This window comes from Molossus molossus, unplaced genomic scaffold (genome assembly GCF_014108415.1).
Source record: "Molossus molossus isolate mMolMol1 unplaced genomic scaffold, mMolMol1.p scaffold_m16_p_10, whole genome shotgun sequence".
NCBI lineage: Eukaryota > Metazoa > Chordata > Mammalia > Chiroptera > Molossidae > Molossus > Molossus molossus.
This window is the reverse complement of record NW_023425345.1, coordinates 19,040,763-19,062,873: the sequence shown is the minus strand read 5'-3', so window position 1 is coordinate 19,062,873 and position 22,111 is coordinate 19,040,763. Positions and strand designations below refer to the sequence as shown.

Below are 22,111 nucleotides of genomic sequence, written 5' to 3'. Positions count from 1 at the left end.
TTCATGTGCTCATTGGCCATTTGCATATCTTCTTTGGAGAAATGTCCATTCAAACCTTTGTCCATTTCAAATTGGGTTTTTTTCTTAGCATTATGTGGATAAATGTGGCATAAAGATAATAAATTTTGGAAATAGTTGCCTGGGGTTTCTAATCCCTGATCTCAATAATCTTGGATAAATTCCTTAATAACAAGATATATGTTTCTACCTATAAAATAAACATAATGTTACTGGACCCATGTGTTTGTTACTGGATTAAAACATATGTATATAGATGTGTGAGAGAGTCAATCAAGAACAATCATTAATGTTATTAACATTATTATCCTAAATGAATAACATTTTTATCTCTTATTTTTAAAATGTCATTGATTGATTCATTTATATATTGACCCAGGATTTTTTAAACCTATTTTATGTTAGACATTGTGAATGGCCCAGTATTTCCCATTAAAGAATCAGTCACTTTAGCAGATAGGTAAAGTTAGATATGTAAGCAAATAATTACAATACAGTAAGGTAAATTTTTTAATTGAGAGATGTATAGGGGACTCTGGAGGGACATAGAAATGATTAGGGTTTTGTGTCAAGGCCATGAATAGTCTAAATGTTTGACAGAATAGATTGTAATTCCTTGCTTTGCAAAATGTTAATGAAGTTAGATGGCAAAATGTAATCCAACAGTGTTAAATTTCTTTCAGGAATTCTGAAAGCTCTCTAGATCAGCTAAGTTATATATCTGGTAGTGGTGTCTTTAGAGATGCAAAAATAAAAGGCAAAGGACAATTGATCAGTGTTTACTCTTATGAATTTCATAATTGTTTGTATTATATATAAAATATTTAATAGCAGCCTGGCCAATGTGGCTTGGTGGATTAAGCCATGTCCCATGGACTGAGAGAGAGTTCCTGGTGTGGTTCCCCAGTCAGGGCACATGCCTGGGTTATGGGCTTGATCCCCAGTAGGGGGGTGTGCAGGAGGCAGCTGATCAATGTCTCTCTCCCATTAAAATATTTACATTGCTAAGATATGATACAACTTTAGTTCCAATTATAGTATTAAGGTTTTGAGTGCCAAGATTAACAGACTTTTTTCTTTTCACTATTTGAAATGGGCGTGAATTTTCTGTCTAGTGGAATAATTATGATATATACATATGAGTGAGTGTGTACATTGTTTGTATTTTAATCTTATGTGTCTGGTCACTAAAAATTCTCCTCCTAAGAGGGACTAAGGGTTTAAATTACAGTTTATCTTCAGAATGTAATTGTTTGAAGAAAACTTGAAGTATATTTCCAGCCCTTACAAAATTGGCAAGACACAAATGAAATATCTCAGAGATGTGAGAGCTGGGGCTGAGAACCAGAAGTCAGACATCTATCTATAGCCTCAGCTTTTCTCTTTCCACGAAGCTCCCCCTCCCCCCATTGCATTAGCAGTGAAACAGAGAGACTAGGCTTTCCCGACCCACAGCTCAGACTCCAGGCTCCCCGCTATCCACAGGATGGACCCAAAAGTGCTACACTGAAAAGGAAATATTTATTGAAAAAATTTCAAAGTGAAATACTTAAGGAGAACTTTATAGTAAATAAAAATGTCAAATTTAACTTGTTTCCCAAATTTATAAAATTAGCAGCTTGAACCTGTTAAAGAAATTCATTTTGTACCTTTGCGGCCCAAATTTTTACCTAAATATACATATATTTCACATTCTGCAATTCATGAAAAGAATGTTCAAATATCATATTTGAATAATCAGCCTTGCTTTCCAGTTGGTTTATAGTTTACTTTCAGAGATGTCAGCACATTTTAGTTTTCAGGTATTTTTATCCTTTAAACCTCTCTGCGAAATAGTCAAAGGCCTATAAATAAATATTTAAATGTTCTGGGGGAACTTTTTATTTATTTATTTATTTAATTTTATTTTTATCCTCACCCGAGGAAATTTTTGCATTCATACTCAGATAGAGCACGAGGGAGAGAGGGGAGAAGAGAGAGAGAAACATCAATGTAAGAGAGACACATCGAGTGGTTGCCACCCACACGTGCCCAACCGGGGTGGGGACAAACCGCAACCAAGGTACGTGCCCTCAGCAGGAATCAAACCCAGGACTCTCTGGCCCACAGGCCGATGCTCTAACTGCTGAGCCAAACTGGCTAGGGCTTGGGGGAACTTTTTAAAGGAACCCCACTGGGAATTCTTTCATGAGTGTAAAAATTATTTTATAATGCTTCTAGTTCTGAAGTCTTCTGGATTCCTGATCATCCAATAAAAAGAATAATCTCAGGCAACTGTTGTCATTAAAAGAGAACATGTCCTACTGTCTAGACAGAAAATAAGGCTAGATTAATTGGAAGTTTTACAGTCAAAACACTAATAATTTCCAGCCATGAACATATTTTATGAGCTTGCCCTTCTACTAGGACACACAAGGTAGAAAGTGAAGTATAACAACATTCTGTTCACTTCTACGGTGTCTGTAGTTACTCATTGCCGAGGGGCTACTGGTAAAACTATACTATTCTCAACACAGGAGCACTGAAATAAGAAGGTTAAGACCTTGCAGTGGATTGAGGACAGTCGCCCACTAGAAGTACCAAGTTGGCAGGCTTTGTATTTTGTTAATATTAGGACTACAACATTGTGCCCCCTTTCATGATAGGATTACCCATTTCTCCAGGTCTTATGAAAGAACTGGGATTGCTGCTGTTTTTCATTCACAGTGAAAATTATTTAGGTCTAGAAATAAAAGTAGGATTGTAGGTCCTAAAATCCCTCTTCTTAATAAAACCAAAAATAACCATCAAAGATGATGCATAGTCCAGCTGGTGAGGCTCAGTGGTTGAGCATCCACCCATGCATGCTCCGAGAGGTCATTAGTTCGATTCCTGACCAGGACACATGCCAGGTTGTGGGCCAGATCCCCAGTGGGGGGCATGCAGGAGGCAGCCAATCGATGTTCTCTCTCATTAATGTTTTTCTCTCTCTTCCTCTCCCTTCATCTCTAAAATCAATAAAAGAAAAAAAATTTTTCATGATGCATAACCCTCAAAAGATAGTCACTTCTAAATTACTTTGTAGATTATCCAAACTTATTGCTTTGACTCTCTTCTTTCCTCCCTTTGAGTCATTCCACTAGTTACTGAATGGAAGAGAAGAGAGAATCAATCATAATTTCTGGTTCCATATTAAAATGTAGATGACTTGGATAAACTACCTATCCCTATAAAAAGAGTCTTTTTCATAAGAGTTTTTCCTTGGTAGCCTATTGGGGATGGAGGTGGGGTACAGTAATAAGGATTCTGTGTAATTGCTCTATCACAGTGACTTTAAGCAAGTAAATCAATCAATCTGTATCTCAGTTTCCCTTATCCGTAGAGCTGAAATACAAACACTTCCTTCCAGCGTTGTAGTAAGGATCTAGTGAAACAATACATGAGAAAGGGCTTTATAAAATATAAAACAGCAGACATCTGGTGGTGGGAATAGCCTTTGCTCTCTTGTGTCCTAACTTTCCTCCTGGCTCAGTTTAGATGCTACCGTCCATCATGATAATCAATCCCTTGAGCCCGTTCCCATCTCCCTTGCTCCTCCTGTCCTTTATCCATTCTTTTTCCTGTTCTTGGCATACTGTCAACCCTGGTTAGATCCAAATCTTTAAAGCACAACAGCAAAAAGAAAATGGACTTCAGTGTCTGACAGGCGAATTTAACTTTTGAGAAATCAGATAACATTTCCAGGCCTCACTTCCTCATCTATGAAAGAAAATGATGATGATACACCATCCAGTTGTCTTGAAGATTAAACTCAATAATGTTTATAACACGAAGTACAAGACTTGGTACACAATAAGCAACTGATAAGTGGTAATTATTAACAGTAGTATTTATAATTGATGATAATTTTTTTCTCTGCTTAGAAGACCTAAAACTAATTTACAGGTATTCATTTTCAAACATGAATGTACGTTTTACTATGCAAAAATATTTTAAAATTTTCATGTAATGCTCTCATTTAATAACTTTATTGATTGTTTTTAAGCCCTCCATTCTTTTCCTTAACACCTTGAAGGGTCAAGAGCTTTCTAATGATTACTTTTTGCTTATTTACAGTACAATAACTAATTTTTTAAAAGAAGACAAGAATTATGGTCTTAAACTCGTTCTGAATTTATGAAACATGACATATAAGATATGCAAACATAAATACACGAGTAAATATATTCAGGTTCAGATGAGAAAAATTTCTGTCATGAAACTGTATGAATAATTCTAAATCCTGCTTCATACAACTAGGTAGCTAAGTAACCTTTTCCTCAAACCCCACCATATGGTTATGGTTCCACAGGTCTCAATGTTACTCTTAGATTTGAACACATCAGTCAAAATATTGATACTCTTTTTTTTTTTGGTACGTGCCCCGAGTGGGAACCGAACCCGGGACTCTCTGGTCCACAAGCCAACGCTCCAACCGCTGAGCCAAACCAGCCAGGGCGATACTCTTTTATAATGAGTTTCTGATAACAAAACAAAATATCACCTAAACAAGAGTAACTCAAGACATTTAAACAACTCATGGTACTCTAAGAGTCCTGTGTTATCTAGTGGGTAATACTTTGGTAAAACAATGAAGCTTTCCACATTTCTTTGTATTATCATCCATTGTTCAACAGCTGTAAAATCACCAGCTGCTGGGAAAAAGAGAACTAAATAAGTCCTCTGCAGCTGCAAAGAAAAAATCTTGAGATCTCCTCTTTACATAATTTCTGGGATCCCAGGAGGCTGGAGTCAAAGTACAGTTTTCCTTGCCACAAGACCCCAAGCAATAACTGTACGTAGTGTCTACCACGTCCTAGGCATCGGCTACCATATTTTTTAATCCTCACAATAACTATATAAGAGAGATATTATCCTCATTGTCTTAGGAAACTGAGATTCAATGAGACTAACTTAGCAAATGGTGTGGTGAGTCAATTCCACTCCAATGTTAGGTCTATTTGACTCCAATGTTAGGGTATCAATCATTGTTCTGCCTTCCAGTTAAAGGAACAAAAAACTGAACTGTCAAAAGATAAGAGAAGAAGGACAAACATGGAAAAGGTGGTAACACTTTATTTTTTTAATTATTTATTTACTTATTATGTTTTTATTGATTTTTTGGAGAGAGAGAGACAGAAACATCAATGTGAGAGAGATGCATTGATTAGCTGCCTCCTGCACACCCCCTACTGGGGATCGAGCCTGCAACCTGGGCATGTGCCTTGACTGGGAATGGAACCAGGACCTCTCAGTCCATGGGGCAAGGCTCAATCCACTGAGCCACACTGGCCTGGCAAGGTGGTACTGCTTTAAAGGATACAGGAGTGCCCTGGCCAGTATGGTTCAGTTGGTTGGACCTACACCAGAAGGTAGCAGGTTCAATTCCCAGTCAGGACACAAACCCAAGTTGTGGGTTTGATCTCCAATGGGGGCACATGGGGAGGCAACCAATATCTTTCTCTCTCTCTCTCTCTCTCTTTCTCTCCTTTCCTCTCTCTAAAATCAATTAAAAAACAAAAAAGACAGGAATGTTTTAAGATAAGGAAGCTGGCGACGACTTATATCCCGCTCTGTATCTTTTCCTACTTCCTTCTCCCAAAGAAAGAAAATGACCCTAAAATCTTATATAGCTGAAAGAAACAAAATATCATTTGCATTAACTTCCTTAATTCTCTATCATCAGCCATCAAAAATTACCACAAATAAAATCAGATCTTAAATAATTAGTTGCCCTCCCAACAATATTAGTTGTAGCTGTCTGTGAAGCAGCCACTTTCAAACTTGAGCAGGCATTGTAATCACCCAGAGCATTTGCTAAACACAGATTCCCGGGCCCCATCACTAGAGTTTCTGATTCAACAGGTCTGGGATGGGGCCTGAGAATGCCTAATTCTAACAAGTTCCCAGGTAATGCTGATGCTGACAGTTCAGGGACCACTTTGAGAGTGACTGCTGTAAAGAAAAACTGTGCTAGTCCTAGCTGGTTTGGCTCAGCGGTTAGAGTGTTGGCAGCAGACCAATGAGTCACAGGTTTGATTCCAGTCGAGGGCACTATCTGGGTTGTGGTTAGTCCTGGCCCTGGTTGGGAGTCATGCAGGAGGCAACCAGTTGCTGTGTCCCTCTCATGTCAATGTTTCTCTCTCTCTCCCTCCCCCCCACTCTACCTAAAGATAAATAGAAAAATAGCCTCAGGTGAGGATGAAAGAGAGAGAGAGAGAAGAGAGAGAGAGAGAGAGAGAGAGAAAGAAAGAAAGAAAGAAAGAAAGAAAGAAAGAAAGAAAGAAAGAAAATGAAAGAAAGAAGAAAGAAAGAAAGGAAGAAAGAAACTTACTAGAGAAAGTTAGATTTATACACACTACCTAGGGCAAGCTGGCTAGTAAAACAGCATTTCTTAAGAGGCTAGCTTTCATTCTGCACAATAGACAAACCCAGTTACTTCCACATACCTATAATGAATGGTGTTCACAGGTATAAAAATGAGGGAGGACAACTGACCTTATGACCATGTTCTTCATGAGGCAAAAGACCATGCTTTTAATGTGCAGTTTCTCAGCTAAGCAATCACAGGAATAAGAACATCACATTCAAAAGAGGCAGCCATACCCAAATTTAATACGCTTCTTTATAATCCAGAAAAAAAATACACAAAATAAAATTCATCTAAGTGTAGGGATGGGAAAGATCTGAAAGCAGAACCATTTCACATTTCCAACCATAAGCCTCTGCTGGTCCACTTGCTTGTGGCTTTCTTCTTCTTTTTTAAAATATGTTTTTGTTGATTTTTTAGAGAGGAAGGGAGACAGAGAGAGAAACATCTATGTGAGCGAGAAACATGGATTGGCCGCCTCCTGCATGCCCCCTACTGGGGATCATGCTCGCAACCTGGGCATGTGCCCTGACCTGGAATCAATCGGGACCTCTGAGTCCATGGGCTGACGCTCAATTCACTGAGTCACACCAGCTGGACTCCTTTTTTTGTTTTTTAAAGAATAGAGACAGCAAGGATTCTGACGGAACTAGATCCCTGGAAGCCAACATGACCTTGACCATATAGCCTGTTTCTCACCTCTGCCTGGCTCCGGCTCCAGGTTTGACCTGGTCTTGCCTGGTTTCGGCACATGCGGTAGTGACAGCAGCAGGGGCTGCCACCACTGTGCGCAAGTTGAAATAAATACGAAAGCTAGGGAGCAGGATGTCACAAAAGCAGTATTATTTTAAAGGGAAATTGCTTCCGATTTCAAAGCAGCCAGAGATTAGTTAAGGAAATGAGGTTTCTGTCCACAGAGTCTTCTAGAATGGAGACTTCTCTTTCTAACATCCATTTCAAAAGAAATGGAAAAACACTTACTATATAATCCCCTTTCCTTAGTTATCCAGATCTTCTTTATAGATTGAAAGTTCTCTCTCTCTGTGTGTGTCTCTCTCTCTCTTAAGGGAGGGGGTCCTATAGTAACTTTATTGTAACTGAGAAACCAGACTGCAATCAGCTTACATGACTAGAGCAGATGGTCATCTTTCCAGAGTGAAGCCCGAGCCCAGCTGGCAGCACACGCAAAGCCAAAACCAAAGCCCAGAATAACCTCTTCCCTGACTCTACCCCGCACTGCCCAACTCATGAGTGACAGCACAACCACCCTGACTCAAAGCATGAGGTCCAGCTGGGCAGAAGCAAAAACCCACCAGGAAACAACCGATCACTGGAGAGGATGCGAGAATAAAATGCAGTTGCCTGCTCTCCACTCTTCTTTACCAAGAAAAGTGAGGGTCAAGGATGAGCAGTAAGTTATGTTTTTTCATTCTTCAAATAAGTAAATCCTAAGAGGATGGTGTTGATGGTCAGTCAAGTAGTAGAATGGAATGAAAATCTAGGCTAGTTATAAACCTTTGTGCCTAAGGAAAAGAACAGCAGTGCTAAGGGAGGAGAAAGGAACATTAAAGTGCCTGCCATTATTAAGGAGAACCTTCTTTCTTTTTTTTCCTCAATTAAGGCAGGAAGCAGCATCTTGTGTTCTCCTTGCTGCAGTGGCTGCAGATTGGCTGGTTTTCATAAAACACGATTTCTATATTATCGTCTGTTAATAAAATTGCTCAATCACAGGAGGACAGTAACAGGCGAACTGTTATTGTTAGAATTAAGTCTTCTCACAAAGCCTCTAATATGGGCTATTTCTCATGCTGGATCCACAGAGGAATAAGGTGCCTCAGGTAAAGCTCCTGCAATATTGCAATGGTGTGAATGACGGGTTGGTAGGAGCTGTGATTTTCTTGGATGTGTAAACTCTTTTGGAAAAGCTAGAGATAAAAGAATGGGAAAGAGTTTGGTTTAGAGCCCAAAAGTTTCCAGACATCAACCACGGATGCCTCTGCCCTATTTCACTACATGTCTTTTCTGAGAAACACATTCAATGCCTGAGTTAAGTGAAGCGCTGTGGTTAAAAGAAATGATCCTCTCACCACCATCCACCCTCCCTCATCCTCCTTGGGAATCTCACAATAGCAGAGGCTGAAGACAACAAGGTTGTCTCTGTTCCCTCTCACCAGGGAAATCACTTGGTGTCCTCATTATTGAGCAAGGCAGCCCAGTTGTCTGAAGTGACCCCTGCCACAGAGATGTGGCTGACCTCTGTCATGTAGATGGAAAACTCCTTGGTCAGCCACTCCATCTGCTTAGGCTTTGGCCCTGTGAAACAAAACATGCCAATCTGGTCAGGAACGTGCTGCCAATTGTGGGAGAAGTCCTCCTTCTTGAGGTTGGAGACCAGCTGAGTCTGCATGCTAATGATGAGGTTGGCCATGACTTTACTTCCTGCAATCACTGTTTTAGAAAATCCAAGCTAGTCAGAATGGTTGAGGCAATCTGGGTCCCATTGAGAGAAGGGCTGGAATACAGTGGACAGATCAAGATCTTCAAGTGTAATTTCACTCTTTTGGCTTCATCAACATCTTTGCAGACTGCAGTGAAGGCTCCCACACACTCACCATAGAAGCCCAATTTCGTGGCATGGGATTGGCAGATAAAAACATTAATGCCCTCTTTGATAAAATGGCACATAGCTCAAGCATCCTTGTTACCATCACAACTGGCAAAGCCTTGGCAGGTCATGTCAAAGAACGCAGATTCTTTTCCTCACTACTGTTGCTATTTCCTTCCACTGTTCAAGATGAGGTGTCCACTCCCACGAGATTGGGGCACAGGTGTGCAGGGGAACACGTTGCTCTGGCATTTTTTAAATGCCCTTCTTAGCACCTGTGAAATCAAAGCCACAGCCTTGGGGTCACAGTATAGATAATCATGTAGCTGCATGCCAGCATCCCTGAAGGTGGGTGTGTAATTTCCTCAGGACGGTTTGGGCAGAAAGACATCTCAGCTGAACTTAAAAACCATTTGCAGATATCTGGCTCCAATCCTTAAGGCCCAGTTCCAGAAATGATCTACATAGTGACAGACTGGCCACTTTTCAACACTTTGCTATTCTCGTCCAGGGCTAATGCTGCAGTTGTGTTGCAAAATTAAGCCATTTCAGCAATGGGCAAGTATTCTTTGTCCAGATTTTTTTGCAGCAATCTGAACACTAGGGTGCATGGATGGCTTTCCATTATCATCTTGGTAGGCACCACCTTCCATGTTGGTGTCGCTCTTACAGGCTTCTATGACTCATGGGATGGGACTTGGGGCCCCCCTCTCCACATAAGCCCACCAGGAGGTGGCTGTGGCAGAGGCCGAGGCAGCAGGCCTGGGTGGGAGGGGGCAGTGACCCCAGACAGGATGCAGTGAAGTGTATCAGAGCTATGGGCAGTCAGAGAGCAGGGGGTAGTGACAGGGCAGAGCAGAGGACCAACAAATGCAGAAACAGGGGTGTGGGCTCATGGTGACAGTTGTTTTTCTGGCAGAAGATTGTATAGAATAGTTGTATTTAAGACTTGCAAACATCTCTAGTAACTCTTCATAATTATCCCCTGTTGAATTTAGCAAAATTAATAGAATTTATTTTATTTTTAAGTCAGAAAGCCAGTTTTTTTGTTTCTAAAGCTCTGGAATCTATTGGGTGCTGATGGTCACCCGCCACACCTATACCAGGTTGCTCAGCTAGCCAGAAGAGTCTGGCCATCAGCAGACCTGGTCAAAGAGGTACTCTGGAGTGACTTTGCCTTGCTGCTGCGACTGATACCTTCTTGCTTCAGTTCGTCTACAGTGATCCTGCCCTTCAAGTCCCAGATCGTAATGCTGGGGTCTACAGCGGCACAGAGCCAGTAGTGGTCGGGGCTGACACACAGGCTGATGATGATGTCCCCACCATCTAGCATATAAAGGTGCCTGCCGTTGTTGAAGTCCCACAGCATGGCCTGGCCATTCCTGTTTCCAGAAGCATACAGGGATCCATCTGGAGAGACAGTCACAGTGTTTAGGGAGCCCAGGGAGCTGTTATGGTTTGTCTTCAGCTTGCAGTTTGGGCAGGTTCCATACCTTGCCCAGCTTGTCTCAGCCACAGGAGATGATAATGGGATTGCTACTGTCGGATAAGGAGCAGACGCAAGATACCCACTGCGCATAGTCTGACCCTGGGCACTGTGCATACACCCACAGAACATAACAGAAATGTCTAGAATTGTCTCTTTAGCTTTGGGAAGTGTTGCTATCTTTTTGAAAGTTTACATTCAGAGGACTTACTAAAAAATAAAAAACTATTGCTTTTAAATGCATATGTATGAAAGTTTTGTAAGGCTTGAGAAATCCGGTAATTTAGTTTGGTTGATCAGAGAGCCATTCGGGTTGTCTCACAGGTCATTCACTCCACAGATATGGCCTACTCTGGACCACGTTATAGGAGCCTGATTGGGTATGTCCTTTTGCTCAGGACTTTACCCCGAAGTGATCCTATGAGGCCTGGAATGTAGGAGACAGTTGAAGAAACAAAGACCAGCACCTTAGTCAGCTCAGGCTGCTATACCAGAGGCTGGGTGGCTTATAGACAAGGGAAATGTATTTCCGTCCTGAAGGCTGAAAGCCTACACTCAGGATGCCAGAATGGTCAGGTTCTGGCAAGGATTTCTTCCAGGTTGCAGGCTTCCAACTTCTCACCGTGTCCTCACATGACAGAAAGAGAGCTAGCCAGCCATCTGGCCTCTTCTCATGAGGACATTAATCCCATGTCTGAGGATTTCACTCTCACGACCTAATTACCTCCCAAAGGCCTTACCTCTGCAAACCATCACTTTGGGATTAGGGTTTCAACATATGCATTTTGGGGGGATACAAACATTCAGTCCATTGTAGCCTGTAAGTTCTCCCTTCACGGATTCACTTAAATATAACGGCAGAAATTTCTAGCACTCTACCTTACCCAAACTACAGTCCAGGAGGTCGACACGTCTCTAGAATATCTGGGGTATTTTCTATTTAATCATACACAGACTCAATCCACTTAGATCCAACAAATCATCGCATCCTTTATTTGAAGCAATATTAGTTCAAAGATCCACTAGTGTCTAGAAACTAGCAGGTTGGAAGAAGGTGAGGTGAGAACAAACGACGACAGTCATTTTTTGTCATCTCTTTATTCCTGGGTTGCTATCATTCAATCAAACACCTACCAGAGGCCTACTTCTGGCTCAGGTAGTGCACTGGGTCCTGAGGATACAGAGATCACAGGGAATGCATGATCTCCTAGGAGACACAGAGAAGTAAACATTCAGAAGAAAGCATGAGGAGAGGTGTGAACCTAGAGGAAAGAGAGCTTAACTCTGCCTTAGGGAGAGAGCGGGTGAGGCCACTCTTCACAGAGGAGAATTATTATTCTATTGGCTGGACAGCAAAAGATACTGAGCATTAAACTGAGGTTCTTATTTTTTCCACTCTAAAATCTATTCAACAATGGTCCCCATTTATCGTCGAAGCTGGCTTCGGTGTGATAATGCCACCAATGTGATTACGCCAACCTTTCCTACTGCTCACCTTACACTTCATATCGGAAGGTCATGGTACTAAACACTGGCATGGATGCTTTCCAAGAAATCTTATCATGCTTGACTATTTATAATTCTAAAATTGAAGATTAAAAAGCGGGTTAATGGGCACTTTATAGGATGGGTATGGAGTCGGAGAAGTGGAGCAGCAGAGGAAACAAGGCGCACACAGACCAGCTCTGAGGGACCTAGACTACCGGTGCCCAGAACTGAAGGTAGCTTATGGTTTGTTTTCCATTGGTGAGAATGTGCTTTACATACCACGTGGAATGTTCCTGGGGCCTTGACAGGTCTGAAGCCATCAACAGGTACACACTGATCAGCGTGGCCGTTACAGAAGCAGCTGCCCTTGACGATGAAATCATAGATTGCATAGTGTGTGAAATGTTGAGGCTCTGCGTTCAGGTCATTTCTCTGACAGGGGCAGGACTGTTGTTTCAGCAGCTGCACACGGAGATTGGTGATCTTCAGCTGCTCCTGCACTTTGGCACTGTAAGGGTTCTCCGTATCATAGGGCGGTGACAAAGCCCTGAAAATAACCTGTGAGGAAAAAGCAAAATACCATGAGGGCACAGGACTGTGCACAAACCCCAGGGTGTTTGCCCCACATTGTTCTGGTTTGATTTATACTTTCTGTTATCTGTTAGTGATTTAATCACAAGAGGTTTTCAGCCCTTGATGACACCTGGAGAAGAGCTGCCCTGTTATTCCAAGGAACAGATGTGCTGCTCGTTTGGATGCAGAAGTATAAATTGAGTGACCAGCAGAGAACTGACTCTCGAAGTGAAGTCATCCATGCAAAGATCTCAGGGGAAGAGCATTTCAGGCAGAAGGAACAGCAATTTTAAAGGCCTTGACATGGAATCCAACTTGGCTTATTCAAGGAGGAACAAGGCCAGTGTGACTGGAGCCCAGGGGGCCAGGGGACAGTGTTCAGAGCGGAGGACAGAAATGGTGCACGACAGATTCTGAATGCAGCCCTTTAAAGGCCAAGGCAGAATTTTTCTAGTGGAAGCCACCACAAGCCTATAGACGCAGAAGTGACATGGTCTGATTTACATTTTTTAAAAAAGATAATTCTTGCTTCCGTGAGAATGGATTATAGAAGCTGAAGAATAGAAGCAGGAAGACCAGTTAGGAAGCAACTGCAAAACCAAGATCCAGGCACTTACATTTCTAAACGAGGTGTAACCCTTTTATAGACTAGTTAGTTATTCACTGGGGTCCCTATTGCTACCAATACTCTTCGTTCTGCTTTTCTGTATCTGCCTTCCATGCTTGTGGCCCCCCCTTTTTTTTTTTTTTAGTATTCTTACTGGTAGTAAATATACAATTGTTTGAGGGTAGATTTGATTTCTGAAATTAATCAAAAGTCACATAAACCCAGATGTGGTGAGTGAAGTGACTGACCAAATTAGTTAAGGGCTCTCTTGGTTAAATGCCAAGTATAATTAAGTAATGAAACTGTTTTTGTCGTGCAGATGGACTCTAAAGGCAATTTAAAATTTTAATTCTGAGGAGAAAATCAGAAAAAGGAAGGCTCAGAAGGGCCGACTCTGAGCATGAGTGTGAGGTACATTATATGGGGGAACAGAAGGGGCCCGAGGGTAGGGTGTGCACAGTTCTCTAGAGTAAGTGTTACTTTGGGGAAGTGGAGGTTGGTGGAAGAGGAAATCACTTCACTGCCAGTGGAAACCAAGGAATATAAGAAAGGAATTCCAAAATATATTATAACATGAAATAGTATTAGAAGGAGGCCAACACTGTTATACCTTATTATGCAAATAAAAAAATAAAAAAAGAACAAAACCTTAAGCAATCTCATGAATTTATGTAATAAGAGAAACAAAGCTCCCCTGAAAAAGTCTTAAGTATCTCTTGGCTTTTTAAAAATATGTCAAAAGTCTATTTACAAAAAAAATAGAAATATTTCTCTTTTAAATTGAATTATAGTTGACAGAAACAGAAATATTTTGAAAACCAAGTACAGTTGACACTTGAACAAGGTGGGGTTTTGGGGTGCTTATCCCCCGCAGTCAATACTCTGTGTATAACTTGGACTCCCTAGGAACTCAACTGTTAATAGCCTACGGTTGACCTAAAGCCTTATCAGTAACATACAGCCAATGAACACATATTTTGTATGCTATATGTATTATGTATTATAGTCTTACTATAAAGTAAGCTACAAAACAAAATGCTATTAAGAAAATCATAAGGAAGAGAAAATACATTTACAGTATTTCTTGAAAAAATTTGCATGTAAATGGACCTGTGCAGTTCACAGCCATGTTGTCCATCAACTGTAGTACAAAAGTAATTTTTAAAAAGTAGGCTTCAGATAAACTCCCATTTAGAGAGAATGTATCTAAAAGTAATGTATAAGGAAAAAAAACTTCTTTAAGGAATACTTTGGACATAAAAATTTCATTTTTGAAACCAGTTTTACACTAAGAGTATGAAAAGGTAAGAAACTATGTAAGATCACATATCAAGGTCCTCAATGAAATATAACCTTGGGGAAGTGGGGGTGATAATTCAATGGATACCTGGGCTCCTACAGCCGATTCTCCATCTAGCAGCCAAAGTGATTTTCTATAAACAGAAGCTGGATCATGTCATTCCCACCCACACTTCCCATTTTTTTCTCAATAAATGCAAAGCCCTTATAATGACCCGGCCTTATTTTTGTGCTTAGTGCTTATTAGTACCTGATGCATTAGCTTTGTAGTTATTTAATGCTTTAGTGTCTTCCCAGTCTTGGATATAAACTTCTAGAGAGGAGCCATTGATGTATCCCAGAACAGTGTCTGGGACAGAGTAGGTATTCAATACATTTTTGTAAATTAATTGATTAATTATAACATTGTTCTTGGCATTTAAGTAATAGATGAGAGCCCTGGCCGCTTTGGCTCAGCAGTTAGAGCGTCGGCCTGCAGTCCAGAGAGACCCGGGTTTGGTTCCCACTAAGGGCGCGTACCTCGGTTGCAGTTTGTCCCCGGCCCTGGTTGGTCGTGCAGGTGGCAGCCACTTAATGTGTCCCTTTCACGTCGATGTTTCTCTCTCTCTCCCTCCCATTTTATCTGAACAAAAATGGAAAAAAATATCCTCACCGTCCTCAGGTGAGGATTAAAAAAAAAGTGATAGCTGAGAATTTCAAACAACTTCCTCTCATAGGGTTCTAAATAGATTCACATACTAGGTTCATGTTGTAGCACCAGAAAGTGAGAGGTAAGAAGTTGCATTATAAACAGTTATAAGTAACTACATAATTAACCAGTATCTACATTTCTAACTATTTTTGAACTTGCAAAACTTAGTAATTGTATTTTAAACTCAAACAATACTCTGCCCCATTTATTCACATGTAACATGGTGGAAAGCAACATATTATGGAATAAAATTTTCCAAGACACTATGTCACTTATTTGAAAGTCAATATAGAAGTAATGTCTCTTTCAACAAAAGCCTAAATCAGAACATGGCTTTATATTTTGAATAATTAAAAAAATAAAAAACACGGAATCCATTGGGATCTTTAGATGGGATTAGTTTTCACTATGACATCCCGAATACCGACATTCTGTTAGACATTCATGAAGAATACTTGCTCTGAATAAGATAAATGATGTGACTGCCTCCTAGGTTATAAACCCCAGTAACGCAAGGACCCGGAAGAGGGTGACAGTGCTAATTAGCATCCCATTGAAAAGTCCATGGAGTACTTCTCTACATTATTGCCCACCCTTCCTTCTTCTGAAAGTTGGTGACAACTATTTGCTCTCTCTGTCCCTGTCACATATTTACCCTTGACATTTACCCTGTTCCCTCTAGCTCCCTTCTCCTCCCTCGTCTCCCCCTGAAAATGTTCACATGCAAGGCTAGAGGAAGATCTGTCAAGGTTTGTAGGAACTTAGAAGCTCTTTTGCTTCCTGAACCCAGACTGGAAGCTGAATGGCAGCTCTGTGCTTGGTGTGCATGACACCACAGTTGGCACGCTGATATCAGCAGGGAAGGGACAGCATGACCCCTGAGGCTGCATGCTGGAAAGGAGACAGCAGAGTGCCACAGACACAAAAGTGAACGGGAATTTAAACCATGAAATCTTTTTTCCAGAAAGGAGACGCCTTAATCTGATACCCTGGGAAATGGATCTACCCTGCATCAGGAAACAAAGAGTGTGCCAATCCAGATGCTTCGAACTTCTGGCAGGTCGCCCTTTGGGTCCCACCCAGTTTCTCTTCAAACATCCCCAGAAGAAGCCTGCATGGCACTACTAAAGTGAAATAGGAAAAAAAATGTAGAAGCACTCCTTAAAATGTCAGCCTCTTCTATTTTTGTTCCCGTCAGGAACCGGCTGTGTTTATGGACCCCCCACTGTTCCTGTCTGTGATTGCTTCTGAAGATACCCTCCTAAGAAGGCATAGTTAAAAAGTCAGAGGGGACTAGTATCAAGCCTGCTTTGATGTTTCTAGTGTGTTAGTGCTATTGGCTAGGACTTCATGATCTTATTATTGAATAAATTTGATTATGTTTTAGTGACTAATACTATGCTCATTACAGAAAAACCTGTCACTGAAATGTAGAAGACAATAAGAATCTACAATGCAATCCACCCCAAAGACTACCAGAAATACCAACTGGATTATATTTTTCCATCTAAACTTCTGTATGTATAAACAAAGAATATAATGTAAACAGCTTTGTTTCAGCTTAACAATGCCTGGTGAAATTTTTTTCTAGTCAATAAAATAACTGTAGCAGTGGTTCTCAAGTAACCCCTCCCCCACTCCTCCCACCCCTGCCTACTGCATCAATATCAACCTGGGAACTTGTTAGAAATGCAGCTTCTTGGAACCCATAGCAAGCTGACTGAATCGAAAACTCTGGATGCCGGGCCCAGCAATCTGAGTTTTCAACAAGTCTTCCAAGTGACTCTGATGTCCAATGAAGTTTGAGAAACACTGCTACATTATTTAAAAACCTGGTTAAACAACTTCCGGTCAAGGTGGCAGCGTAGGTAAACACAGTACTGCATCCTCCCACAACCACATCGAAGTTACAACTAAACTACAGAACAACCATCATTCAAAACCGCCTGGAATCAAGCTGAATAGAAGTCCTACAACTACGGAATTAAAGAAGCAGCCACACCAAGACTGGTAGGAGGGGTGGGGGCGGACAGACGGGTAGGAGGGGTGGGGACAGACAGGCTGGTCCCACACCCACGTGTAGCAGATAAAAATCAGGAGGACACCTTGGCTGGGAAAGTCCTCCCTGAGGACTGAGGGTCCCCGTCCCACACCACGGTTCCAGTGCCAGGAAGAGAAGTCCCCATAACTCCTGGCAGTAAAACCAGTGGGAACTGAGGCTGAGGGAGGCTGAGGCTGCCGGCACCCTCAGGCAGCTCCTCTTAAAGGGCCCGCACATGGACTTATTTGGACTCGCTCCCTCCAGGCTCCAGTGTAGGGGGGGCAGCTTGAACGGCACCAGAGACATGTGGGGAAGAACTCAGTTGTTTGGCCTTGGAGCGAGGGCTGGAGAGGGGCCTTCTCCAGGACAAATGTGCTTTCAGAGGCCTTTGTTCCTTTGGTGAGCCCTTCCCTGGGGCAGCAGACAGCCGCCATATCTGGGACTCCAGCAACCTGGCTCACACTGGTTGCCCCGCCCTGGTGATTCCCTGAGGCCCCGCCCCACCCATCTTTTAGGCCCACCCAAGCTGTTACCAGTTGCTTTACCATAGGATTGACCTGTCTTGGATCCTGCTTCAGGTTTTCCTAAATTCTTTCAAACAAGCAGCATCTGGTCTCAGCGAGCCCCATACCTCTCATTAAGTAATACATAAAAACAAACACAGGGAGGCAGCCAAAATGAGGAGACAAAGAAACAGGTTCCAAATGAAAGAATAGAACAAAACTCCAGGAGGAAAACTAAGCGAAATGGAGATAAGCAACCTAACAGATGCAGAGTTCAAAACACTGCTTATAAAGATGCTCAATGAACTTAGTGAGAACTTCAGCAAACTTAGTGAGGGCCTCAAGAGCATAAAAAAGGACCAGTCAGAAATGAATGAGACACTAACTGAAAGAAAGAATAATTTACACAGATTCAATAGTAGAGTAGGTAAAGCCCAGAAGCAAATCATTGATTTGGAATATAAGGAAGCAAAAAACACCCAATCAGAACAGTAAAAAGAAAAAAGAATCCAAAAAAAAAAAATGAGGATAGTGTAAGGAGCCTCTGGGACAACTTCAAGCGTGCCAACATTCGCATCTTGGGGGTGCCAGAAGGAAAAGAGAGAGAACAAGAAATCGAAAACCTGTTTGAAACAATAATGGCAGAAAACTTCCCTAACCTGGTGAAGAAAACAGATAGCACAGAGAGTCCCAAACAAGATGAACCCCAAGAGGCCCACACCAAGACACATCATCATCAAAATGCAAAAGATTCAAAACAAAGAGAGAATCTTAAAAGCAGCAAGAGAAAAGCAGTTAGTTACCTGCAAGGGATTTCCCATTATACTGTCAGCTAATTTCTCAAAAGAAACTTTGCAGGCCAGAAGGGAGTGGCAAGAAATATTCAGAGTGATGGAATGCAAGAACCTACAACCAAGATTACTCTATCCTGCAAAGCTGTCATTTAGAATCGATGGCCATATAAAGAGTTTCCCAGACAAGAAAAAGCTAAAGGAGTTCATCACCACCAAACCGTTATATGAAATGTTGAAGGGTCTTCTTGAAGAAAAAAATAAAAAATATGAACAAACAAAATGGCAATGAATACGTATCTATGGACAACTGAATCTACAAACAAGCAGAACAGAAACATTCTCATAGATACAAAGAACATTTTGTTGGTTGCCAGATGGGAGGGGGCTTGGGGGAATGGGTGAAAAAGTACAAATTGGTTGCTAGACTGAGAAACCTCAAAGGGAAGGGGGGTTGAGGGGTGGGAAGAAATAAACCAAAGAACTTATATGTATATTGCATAACCAAAGGACACAGACAACAGTGTGCAGAAAGGCAGGAGGGGGCACGGGAGCGGGGCAGAGGCGGTCAATAGGGGAAAAATGAGGCAGTCAATAGGGGAACATCTGTAATACATTCAACAATAAAGATAAGTTAAAAAGAAAAAAGAAACCTGGTTAGAATTCCATTGTGTGGCTATGACATAATTTATTTAGCCAGGCTGCTTTGTTAGGCATCTAGATTGTTTCCAACGTCTCAGTATATGACAATGTTGTAGCTAAAATGGGGAAGTTTATACTATCTTGAAGATATATTTCCAAATGTGAAATCAGTGAGTTAAAGCAAATGCATAATTGTAAAACATTTAAGCTTCTGAATGAATCGTGGAGTCTTTCCTACCTAATATTTGGAATCTTCACATTTCTCAGGTCTTGCCCCACTTCTCTAAACCTGGAATTCCCTCAAACTTTGCCTAAAGATTTAGAGTCTTGGCTTAGGTTCTGCCATTTCTTAGTATAATAAAGAGCTCCTTAAAAAGTTCTGAACAGGTTAGAATCAACTGGATGTTCTGTCTTTTCTAAAATACTTAGAAAAACTCTCAATAAACCGAAAATTAGTAAAACAAACAAACAGCATTCGATATGTCTTATTTATACTCAGATGAAAATTTCAACAGAGTATTAACAGTGTGAATAGATTTAAATAGAGTAAATATTAGCTACATAATAATCAAGGAATTCTTTCAGTATAAAAATCATACCTTACATATTATTGCATACCTAAAATTTTATTGCCTATGTTGAATTATAACAATTAAAGAAAAGTAGTTATCACATTTAAAAAAAAATTCTCTTTAGATGCTTGGACCCGAAATCTAAATTCTCTTTAGATTTCAGGTCCAAGTTGATTACCCATCCTGTAGACTGCCTTGGCACTTGTCCTTTCCATGTACACTTTTACAAGAGTACATTGTTATTGCCTATTTACTCGTCTGTATCTCACATGGCTCTGCTCAGCGGGCAGGGATCATGTTTGTCTGGTTAACAGCTGTGTCCCCCAGCATGTCCCACAGTCTCTGGCATACTGTAGCACTTCATAATTATGTTGAATGAATAAATGAATGACCTATCTCTCCAAATAACATTTTTAAAAAGGAGAAGCCAAATGTGGAATAGGTTTTAGAAAAATAAAGAAAGCAAGATGTTCTTACCATACTCTTGATAAGAAGTATGTAAACACACACATATACATAAATAGCTATGTAAAAATATGTAATTTCAGATAACCTTATGGGTTCTCTTTCGTCCGTAGCACACAAGATATTTCATATTCTTAAGAAAACAGGTCCGACAGGCAAGAGCAAGCACCCAAACCATATAAATATTAGATATTTCTCTATGGTTTCTGGTCTAGGTTTCTCATCTATCAAAAATGGAAGATTCAGCATCATAACTACAATATTCTTTAATAGCTTTTGAAATCCTGAAAATATTCATGTTCTTTAAAAAAAGCAGCTTTTGATTTCAGTGGTTTTCTTTATTTCATTTTTGCTTTTATATTTATTATGTACTTTCTTCTGCATACTTTGGGCTTTTCTCTTCTTTTACTTTCTTAAAATGGAACCACAGATGATTGATTTGAGACCCTTTTTTCCCTAAGTACTTGTTTAGTTGCCTCCTATACATTTTGGTATGTTGTGTTTGCATTTTTTTTTTTTTTTAAATATTTTCCTTTTGATTTTAGAGAGGAAGGGAAAGGGAGAGAGAGACAGAAACATCGATGAGAGAGAATATTGACTGTCCCCCTCTTGCATGCCTCCCACTGGGGACCAGGCCCACAACCTGGGCATGTGCCCTGACCAGGAATCAAACTGGTGACCTCTTGGTGCATGGGTTGATGCTCAACCACTGAGCCACACTGGCTGGGCATGTGTTTGCATTTTTAATTCAATTCAAAATGATTTCTAATTTCTCTTTTGATTTCCTCTTTGACACAAAGTTATTCAAAAGTATGTTATTTAATATCAAAATATGTGGGGATTTCCCAGATACCTTCATGCTATTGTTTTGTAATTTAATTCCTTTGAGGTCAGAGAACATACTTTGTATGATTTGTTACATCTATTGGTACTAATTTTATGGCCCAGTATATGGACCATCTTGATAAATGTTCCTTGTACCCCTGAAAAGGTTGTGTATTCCACTGTTGTTGGTGGAGCATTATATAAATGTTAATTAAGTCAAGTTGGTTAACAATGTTATTCAAATCTTCTGTATCCTTACTGGTTTTCTGTACTTATTCTATCAATTATAGAGAGAAACTGTTAAAATCTCCAACTATAATGATCAAGTTACATATTTCTTCTTGCAGCTTTTGCTTCATATGTTTTGAAGCCTTGTTATTAGATACATAAACATTTAGGATTGTTATATCCTCTTGATGAATTGGCTCTTTTTTTTTTATATCCTCACCCAAGGACATTTTTCCATTTTTTGTTCAGGTAGAGTGGGAGGGAGAGAGAGGAACAGAGAGAGAGAGAGAAACATCGACGTGAAAGAGACACATCGAGTGGCTGCCACCTGCACAACCGACCAGGGCCGGGGACAAACTGCAACCGAGGTACGTGCCCTTAGAGGGAACCGAACCCGGGTCTCTCAGGACCACAGGCCGACGCTCCAACCGCTGAACCAAACCGGCCAGGGCTGAATTGGCTCTTTTATCAGTGTGAAATATCTGTCCCTCTTTATCCCTGGTAATATTCTTTTTTTTTTCTTTTTCTTTATTGATTTCGTTAGAGAGAGAGTAAAGGAGAGAAACAAACATCGATGAGAGAGAACATCGCTTGGCCACCTTCTGTATGTCCCCCACTGGGGGTCAGGCCCACAACCTGGGCATGTGCTCCAACCGGGAATCCAACCGGTGACCTCTTGGTGCATGGGTCAACACACAACCACTGAGCCACAACAGCCGGGCTGGTAATATTCTTTGATATGAACTCCACTTTGGCTGATAATAACATAGCCACTATCAAAAACTTATCTTTGATTAGTGTTAGCATGGTATATCTTTTTCCATTCTTTTACTTTTAATTTAGTTATGTCTTTATATTTAAAGTAGATTTCTTATAGGCAGCATCGTTA

General features: G+C 40.8%; 1 protein-coding gene and 2 pseudogenes across 2 annotated transcripts in view; all 3 read right to left on the bottom strand.

Moving 5' to 3' along the window:
* The window catches only part of NTN4 (netrin 4), a 128,689-nt gene that overhangs the window by 60,921 nt on the left and 45,657 nt on the right, over window positions 1–22,111 (bottom strand). For both annotated transcript variants that reach the window (XM_036252618.1, XM_036252617.1), the window contains one exon: window positions 12,265–12,543. In XM_036252618.1, the coding sequence (XP_036108511.1) occupies window positions 12,265–12,543 (279 nt within the window). The remainder of the gene's footprint in view (window positions 1–12,264; window positions 12,544–22,111) is intronic.
* On the bottom strand, window positions 8,586–9,907 carry LOC118623207 (annotated as a pseudogene).
* LOC118623205 lies at window positions 10,079–12,004 on the bottom strand (annotated as a pseudogene).